A 10,000-nucleotide genomic window follows, 5' to 3' on the forward strand; every position below is an offset into this window, starting at 1 on the left:
CTATACTACTACTACTACTACTACACTACTATACTACTACTCCTACTACTACTACTACTACTACTACTACTACACTACTACTACTACTACTACTACTACTACTACTACTATACTACTACTACTACTACTACTACTACAATAACAACAACAACAACAACAACTACTACTTCTCCTCCTCCTCCTCCTCCTCCTCCTCCTCCTACTACTACTACTACTACTACTACTACTACTACTACTACTACTACTACTACCACCACCACCACCACCACCACTTCCATTATTACAACTACTATAACTTCTACAACTACTATTGCTATTATTACTATAGATAGTCCGTTTTTTAAATTAGTGGCGCGTCTTCTTCTCATCTGTCCCTCAATGTACAGCTGCAAAAATGTGTATGAACCTCTGAATCAATTTGTCGTAAATAATAAAAAAATAATTCATGAATTTTAAAACCATAGGACAGGATTACAGCTATATTAAAATCTATAACTGGAAAGGATCGAAACTCATAGATGATTTACAGTATCAAAATCATGACTTTTCCGCCTATCCATTTTGAAGGAATTTGTTGAAATGGAATGTTCGGTTAATTGAAACTATAAGACGTACATACAGTATCTGAATATGAAGGAACGAATGGCAATCCTTAACTATCAGAAACATCTACATTTTATAACTATCAATACACATTACTGATGAAAATTAACATTACGCGTTCCGACATTATTTTGATTTCAAGATTTTGAGAAATAGCTTGCATTTATGCCAAAGAGGGTTACATAGATTTAATGTAGACTGATCAAAAGTAGACTTTCATCAATTTATGATACGGTGTTTCCAAAAATATCTATATGTGTTCAACAATAACAACAACAACAAAGAACTTATGGGCACATTCTGTAAGATGACCCGCGAATCTCACACATTGATTGTGAAATTCCAATTCCACAGTCATCCTTTTTTAATGGCTTATTGATAGATACAAGAAGAATTCTTTTCTCAGCGTTACGAAAGTGGAACTGAGAGAGATTCTGTGTCGTATCGTTTAAGAGCTTACAGGTTTAAAAAAAAAAAACTAGGTACCATTTTCCAAAGTTATATAGACAGCAATCGTTATTAATTTGACAATTCTGAGTTATAATCATTATTTCATATAATTATAGCTAGAGATTTTATATCAGTCTTCAGTAATTGCAACACGATGTAGATCATGTGCAATAAATCATAAATTCAAAATTTAATTCAAACTACATAAGTTGTAAGTTCATAACACTTAAAGCGAATTGTTTTTATTCGGAAAATAGTATAGCGTGAACTTTTAATCACCAGCGGAACCATCGTGTCAACGCGAGATTTTTTGGAAAAGCGACGAATTCATCTCAGACTTCTTGGTGCGTAACATGTTTACATATTTAACAGTGTAAAATCTCTAATTTTATGACAGCGGTTTTAAAGTAGAATTGCGAGGTCTCAAAGAAGAAAACTTTTTGATATGGTATCATCACGGCGCAAAATCGATATCCGCTGAATACAAATTGATTTGGAGGTTGAGACAATTTAATTTTTTTTTTCAACTTTTGATAAAGGGACAGCTGAGAAAAACAAGAAAAACACGCGCCATTACTAAAAAATCTGACTTTTATGTTGCGAACTACTACTGCGACAACAACAACAACAACAACGACAACAACAACAACAACAACAACAACTACTACTACTACTACTACTACTACTACTACTACTACTACTACTACTACTACTACTACTACTACTACTACTACTACTACTACTACTACTACTACTACTACTACTACTACTACTACTACTACTACTGGTGTTAATATTACGTTCATACGAATTCAACTATTGAAACTGCATCTCTAACTTTTAAACTTTTCTGGAGACTGAATTACATAAAAGTATATAGTGAGTTGTTTTCATTTGGACTACTTTAAATAGTATATTTAAATTTCATCTATTTTCCAGCACAGAGTGTTCAATTTTGTCCCTGGGTTCCGAATTTGCTGATCGTAAGAACATTGCTTACAATTGCTTGGGATTGTTTAGATAATTGAAGAGGAAAATCTGAACCTCATATACATACTCTTGAAAAAATGACCCAGAAGAAAGAGGACAATTATATCAGATCTTATTTCCTTACTGCATGGGTAGTTGTCATCTTGTTTTTCAAATGTGAGGGAGCGGTGTATAAAGATGTCTCTAAACTTTACGACGATAAACTCGGATCCAACAGCAATTACAAAACAATGATCCGACCCATCGTCGACCAGGGTAAAGTTTTGCAGGTAAACGTGACCTTTGACATTGTAGCCATCGTGGAGATCAATGCCATTACACAGAAATTCGTGGTCAATGGGTTTCTAGGAATGGCCTGGACAGACCAGGTGAGTTTGGTTTTATTATTTTTGCTTTGCATTAGAAAATGTGATTTTCACTTATTAATCTCCACACACTGGAGCTAAGCAATCATGAGAAGAAATTACAAGGAAAAGATGCTAATAATCGAAACTGAAATTGTTTTAGCTATAGGTCTCATGAAGGATGCTTAGGGCATATTTTGCAATATTGAAATATCATTTCAGATGATACAATATTTTTTGTTGACAATAAAAGTCAATGCAGCAGAATAAAGTAAAGGTGTGCTTGCAACGTTGACGATAAGAACAAATTAAACATTTAATTCTGGTAGATTGAAGATTGTCGTGATGAAATTGATGAAGAATATGTTATTTAAAGTGAGACATAATCAGAATTAAGATTACTCTCTCCTTCAATGGAGATATTTATTTTAACTCACATTCTGTACGTTACACTTAAAATCCAGTATTCATCATTTGGCTTACAACGACATAACACCGTTTTGAGACTAGTCAAAAATAAGCATTTACCTACAAGGCCGCGACCGTATTCACAGATGAAAACGTATCGGCAACTAACCATGATCAAATTCGTATAAGTATTGAACGTCTAAAACAGAGCGCAGCATAATTTGTCTTCAGTACTGTGGTGTAGGCCTCCAAAAAGAAGACGAAGTCGAATGTTAAAAGGAACCAATTACATGAAGTGATGGCTTTGACAATTAGTCATTAGACAATATTCTTACAATTAAAAATGCATGTCAGTAGGATGCGGTGAATTTCTTGCCAAATATTCAAATCATATTTCGTGTTTGAACACTACGACTACTGCTACCACCACCACCACCACTACTACTACTACTACTACTACTACTACTACTACTACTACTACTTTTACTAATATATCTTACTACTACTACTACTACTACTACTACTACTACTAATAATAATAATAATAATAATACTAATACTATACTGCCCCCACCACCACTTCTGCTACTACTTACTACTACTACTATACTACTACTACTACTACTACTACTACTTTTACTACTACTACTACTACTACTACTACTACTACTACTACTAATAATAATAATAATACTAATACTATACTGCCCCCACCACCACTTCTGCTACTACTACTACTACTACTACTACTACTACTACTACTACTACTACTACTACTACTACTACTACTACTACTACTACCACAACTACCACTACTATAACTACGACTACTACTACTACTACTACTACTACTACTACTACTACTACTACTACGACTACTACTACTACGACTACTACTATTACTACGACTACAACTGCTACTTCTACTACTACGACGACCACTACTACTACTACTACTACTACTACTACTACTACTACTACTACTACTACTACTACTACTACTACTACTACTAATAATAATAATAATAATGATAATAATGCAACTACAACTACTACTATTACTACTACCATTGCAATACTACCATTTCTACTACTACCACCACCACCACTACTACTACTACTACTACTACTACTACTACTACTACTACTACTACTACTACTATTACTACTACTACTACTACTATTTACTACTACTAACTTCTTCTTCTCTACTACTACTACTACTACTACTACTACTACTACTACTACTACTACTATACTACTACTACTACTACTACTACTATTGTTATTATTATTATTATTATTATTATTATTATTATTATTATTATTATTATTATTATTATTATTATTATTGTTATGGTGTATTGTCATTATTGAGTTATTGCCCTTTGCAATAACTAATATCATACTTCCATGAATAATACACTGAATTACATTTAACTGCTTATTAATAATGTCACAATTGAATACATTTTAAGAATGCATTATATTCGTATCATTAGTTAACTACACTTGTACATTAACGTTATATTACATTACGTATATTCCTGCTTATGTATATTTCTATACTGCCATGTTTAATATTACTAAGTCTGTGATAGATGATTTAAAAGAACTTGAATAAATCAACTTGTTGATTGGCTACCAATGAGTGTCTTCCCTGTCAGTCTTTGTGTGCACTGCGTTTGGTGAACAACACTGGCGACGAGGATTCCAGCTATGAAATCCCTGTCTCGCTAAGCTTTACTTAGCACCGACTCGTCCCACGAAGGGGACTGCCTGCCCTGCCTCCAGACGAAGAAGGACGATCCCTCATTGGCTGCTTTGGACGTTTCGTTATGTCTACACGAGCAGCATGGACCAACGAGGAACTGATTGGGCTATTGTGTACCGCGTGATCAGATGACCCAATAACAACAGCAGATAGAGATGCAGCGTCAACAGATGGAAACGTTAATGGCCTTGGTGATGGATCGACCCAAGTCGTCAGTGACCAACACCCGGTTCTGCGAGTTTGATTCAAACGCAGAGCTGTGGATGGACTACTGGTTACGTTTCCAGACGTTCGTAAAGGCCAACTCCATTCCATCGGACAGGATTGCGGAGAATTTTCTCATCAACCAATCCTGTGCCATCTTCAAGCTTCTGGCAAACCTGGCTTCACAGAGCGTTCCTCCCAAGGACGTCAACCAATTATCGATGGATGAGATTCAGCAGCACATGGTTGACCATTTCAACCCCGAAAGATTCGTTGTTCGGGAGCGTTACAAATTCTGGACACGAACAGAAAGGAAGCCAGGAGAGACTGTCCACGAGTTAGTTGCCAGAATTCGGCAAGAGGCAGCTACATGTGATTTTGCCTCGATCTAGGACCCATTGGACGAGGCAATGAGGACTCGATTCCTTTGCTCGATCAACAGCGAGGCTACCATCAAAGCCTTGTTCAAAGTAAAGGACGACGAGCTGACGTTCAATCGAGCCATTCAGATCGCCGCAGAAGTGGAGGAGGCTGGAAAAGTTGCCAGAGAGACGGTCGGCACATCAAATGCCGATGTGTTTTAAGTTCAGCCCAATCGTAATCCGGCTCGTAATCTGCCCACGGCGAATAACAAACCGTCTCCAAAGATCAACCGCCAATCAAAATCAACAACCAGAAAACCCGATGCTACCGGTGCCTCGGGAACCACTCAAGTGATGCCTGTCGATTCAAGGAAGCCCTTTGCCACCACTGCGGCATTAAGGGCCACATAAAGTCTGCCTGTCGGAAGAGAAGTCAACTTCAACGAGTAAAGACGGTGACAAAGGTCAAATGGAATGCGGCCCGACCTTTGTGGAAGACCTGCTACTTGAACGACGTGTCAGTCGTTTTCGAGGTTGACACTGGTTCCAGGGACAACATTATTTCGGAAAAGACCTGGAAGAAGTTACGACGGCCTGCACTGTCACCACCGTTGTGCTTCCAACGCAGACCTCCTAGTGATTGGTGTTGCCAGCCTGTCGACCTCAACATCTCCGGAACCCGAAGCGTGATTAGACATAAGTTTGTCGTAACAACTTTCGACCTGAATCTCCTTGGCCGAACAGCGATTAATGATCTTGGACTGTCGGTGGATCCCCTCATTCATTCCAACGGCAGAGAGATCATAAATACAGTGACAAGCGACACTCAACCTGATTGGTCACTTCAGTAGGCATGCAAACAGCTTTGCTCTGAGTTTTTAGACCTTTTCAAACACGAGTTGGGAACCTTTAAAGACTTCGAACTGGAGGTCAAATTCAAACCAGACGCTACTCCAGTTTTTCACCGACCTCGGGCAGTACCATTGCAATCCAGGAAGATTTGGACCAAGAGCTAAAAGCTGGCATCTCCAAAGGCGTTTGGCAGTTAACCAAGTTCAACGCTTATGGTACTCCTGTCGTACCAATAAAGAAGAAGATTGCCCCTGGACAAAACAGACCTAGCATCAGGGTCTGTGGAGATTGCTCGGTGACCGTGAATCCTCAGTTGGAACCGCATCGCCATCCCATGCCTCCATCTGAGGATCCAATGAGAAAGCCTGGACGTGGTTATGGATTTACAAAAATCGACCTCGCAGATGCCTACAACCAGCTCTGTCTTGGTCCAGAGTTGCAGAAGAGACTTGCCCTCAGCACAAACAAAGGCGTTTTGCTACAGAAGCGTCTACCGTTTGGAATCAAGTCGGCTCCTGGTTACTTCCAAGAGATTATTGACAGATTGATCTAAGGTCTGCCGTGCGTTGCTGCTTACTTGGACGACATACTCGTCAGTGGAGACAACGCTGAACAGCAGCTACGTAACCTTAGAGGCCTATTTCAACGTCTACAAGATTTGGGCCTTCGATGCAAACTCGAGAAATGTGCCTTTGCCCAACCACGGGTGGAGTACCTTGGACACTACCTGTCTAGATATGGCGTCTCGAAAGGTCCAAAAGCAGATGCCATTCAAAGCATGCCAGCTCCAAAGAATGTTTCCAGCCTCAGATCTTTCCTTGGGCAAGTGCAATTTTACAGCAAGTTCTTGCCCAATATCTCTACAACACTGGAGTCGCTGTATCGTCTGACAAAGAAAGACGTGAGATGGATATGGGGACCGGAAGAACAGTCTGCCTTCCGGAAGATCAAGGAAATGCTTCAATCTGATACCGTACTTGCACATTTCGACCCATCGTTGGAAGTTGGAATCTCGTGTGACGCATCAGAAGTTGGCATTGGAGCTCTCCTGTTTCACCGTTACTCCGATGGCAGTGAACGACCTATTGCTAACGCATCGAAGACGATGACCGCCCGTCAGCGGAAATACAGCCAAATACAGAGAGAAGCATTGGCCATCATCTTTGCTTTGAGCAAATTTCACCAGTTCTTATTTGACCGAAGATTCCTTTTGGTGACAGACCACAAGCCGCTGATCGAGTACCGAAAGACGTCGGACCACGGAAATGCCGACGCATTGAGCCGTTTGCCATCAGGACCTGACCAAATATTCGACAAACGAGAGACCGGAGATGATTCGTCAACAATCTGCGCCATTCAGATGGTATCTCCCTCTCACCCTGATGTGCTGTCTAAAGAATCCCAGGACGATCCAGTGCTATTGGCTGTCTTCAAATACTTGGAAGAAGGATGACCAAAGAAGATGACACCCAACAAACAAGAGTCCAGAATTAAAGACATCCTTACATCATCGAATGGTTGCTTGTTCTATGGTGATCGTGTGGTGGTTCCGAAGAAGCTTCAAGAACGCATTCTTCAAGTACTACATCTGGACCATTTTGGAATGAAGCGAATGAAACAGCTAGCCAGAACAGCTGTATACTGGCCTGGAATCGATACAACGATTGTCAACACCACCAGAGGATGCATGTCGTGTGCTGAAAACCAAAAACATGCCTCCAAAACAGCCATGGATTATGCCCGACAAACCATGGGAACGTGTCCATATCGACCATGCCGTGAATTTCAAAGGACACAACTGGCTCGTGATGGTGGATGCATACTCCAAATATCCGTGTGTCCACCAGATGACATCCATCACCACGAAGGCGACGATTCAAAAGCTGGACGAGGATTTTACGCATTTTGGCTACCCATATACCATCGTCACTGATAATGCGCAGTGCTTCTCGTCAGCTGAGTTTGCCAGTTTCTATGAGAGCCGGGGTATTCAAAACCTATAGGGAGCCCCGTATCATCCAGAGACCAACGGTGCAGCTGAGAGACTGGTACAGTCATTTAAAAAGTCGTTAAGGAAGTCCAGCCTCAATACCAGTGAGGCCTTACACGAGTTCTTGACCCAGTACCGGAGAACTCCCCTGTGCAGCGGCTATAATTATTACGACTATTATTATTATTATTATTATTATTATTATTATTATTATTATTATTATTATTATTATTATTATTATTACAACAACAACAACAACAACAACAACTACAACTACTACAAACTACTACTACTACTATACTACTACTACTACTACTACTACTACTACTACTACTACTACTACTACTATACTACTACTACTACTACTACTACTACTACTACTACTCTACTACTACTACTACACTACTACTACTACTACTACTACTACTACATAATAATAATATAATAAGAAGAAGAATAATAAGAATAATAATAATAAGAAGAAGAATGATAATAATGATAATAATAATAATAATGATAATAATAATAATAATAATAATAATAATAATAATAATAATAATAATAATAATAATAATAATAATAATAATAATAATAATAATAATAAAAATATAATAATAATAATATAATAATATAATAATAATAATATAATAATAATAATATAATAATAATAATAATAATAATAATAATAATAATAATAATAAAGTAATAATAATAATAATAATAATAATAATAATAATAAATAATAATAATAATAATAATAAATAATAGATCTTTATTGTCCATAAATATGGCAATTTGTCATTTAGTTACACTTGTTATAACGTTAAACGAAACTGTAACATTGAACAGATATTTCACTCCTACTTATTCTCTCTCTCTCTCTCATTCTCTCTCTCTCTCTCTCTCTCTCTCTCTCTCTCTCTCTCTCTCTCTCTCTCTCTTCCTCTCTTTCTTTCACACGTGCGATATACACAACATAAACATATTCATTTCGTTTTCAATTTGTTACGATTGTGGCAATTCGACACCACAAATTATCATCATTATCAATTGGTCAGTTAATCTTACATTAAATAAATTAATCAGTTAATCAGTCAACGAATCAATCCTTGGTTTTTCTGTACCATATGAAATATTCAAAATTTTTATTGCTGATGGAACGAACGTTGATTTATACTTGTTAGTTCTACATTTAATCTGACAAACCTTCTCCCAGATGGTAAAAGACTAAATTCATGGTATAAAATATGTTTTTATTGTTGGTAATTGAGAATGCTTTCCTTTCTATTGCTTTTCCATGAATTCTTTCTACTCCATCAAGAGGATGGTTTATTATTTTTGATAGATTTTGAAATTTTTGATTTATCCTTAAGTCGGCATCCTCCAAACCATATGGTGCAGCCAAACGCAATTACACTTTTAATCAATGAGTCATAAACTCTTAACATAGTTTTCTTCCTTACTTGAAATGTTCTCAATTTCCTTAGGATGTATAATCTTTGAGCAACTTTCTTAGATATTATATTAATATGTTGAGAGAAATTGAGTGAACTATCAATGGTTATTCCTAAATATTTAAAATAGTCAACTATCTCAACATCATCTTTACCGATCGCCACACACTTTAAGTCGTTTTTATTTTTTACACCAAACACCTGTTCTTTCGTTTTTTCAACATTTAATTCAAACTGATTTTGTTTACACCAATCGGTGAATATATTTATTTGTTTGAAATAATTCTTTTCGGTAACTTTATCTTTTAATAAGCCAAGAATAGCAGTATCATCTGCATATTTCACTATAAAACAATTTTCAAAGGATGGTCTGCAGTCGTTGGTGTATAAGATGTACAGGATTGGGGAACTCACGCAGCCTTGGGGACATCCGTTCGACAACGTTCTTTTGTTGGAGATATGTTCACCCAATTTTACACATTGCGGTCTATAGGTCAGAAACTCTTTATACCATTTAATAATTAATAATAATAATAATAATAATAATAATAATAATAATAAAATAACAA

General features: G+C 37.3%; 1 protein-coding gene across 1 annotated transcript in view; it reads left to right on the plus strand.

Annotated features, from left to right (window-relative positions):
* Positions 1-10,000, plus strand: part of LOC144977168 (acetylcholine receptor subunit alpha-like) — a 40,633-nt gene that overhangs the window by 2,120 nt on the left and 28,513 nt on the right. The window contains exon 2 of the mRNA XM_078922046.1: positions 1,993-2,411. Within this exon, the coding sequence (XP_078778172.1) occupies positions 2,121-2,411 (291 nt within the window). The 5' untranslated portion in view covers positions 1,993-2,120. The remainder of the gene's footprint in view (positions 1-1,992; positions 2,412-10,000) is intronic.

The sequence above is a fragment of the Berghia stephanieae genome, chromosome 7 (genome assembly GCF_034508935.2).
Source record: "Berghia stephanieae isolate SIO BIC M18660-M18661 chromosome 7, UCSD_Bste_1.3, whole genome shotgun sequence".
NCBI lineage: Eukaryota > Metazoa > Mollusca > Gastropoda > Nudibranchia > Aeolidiidae > Berghia > Berghia stephanieae.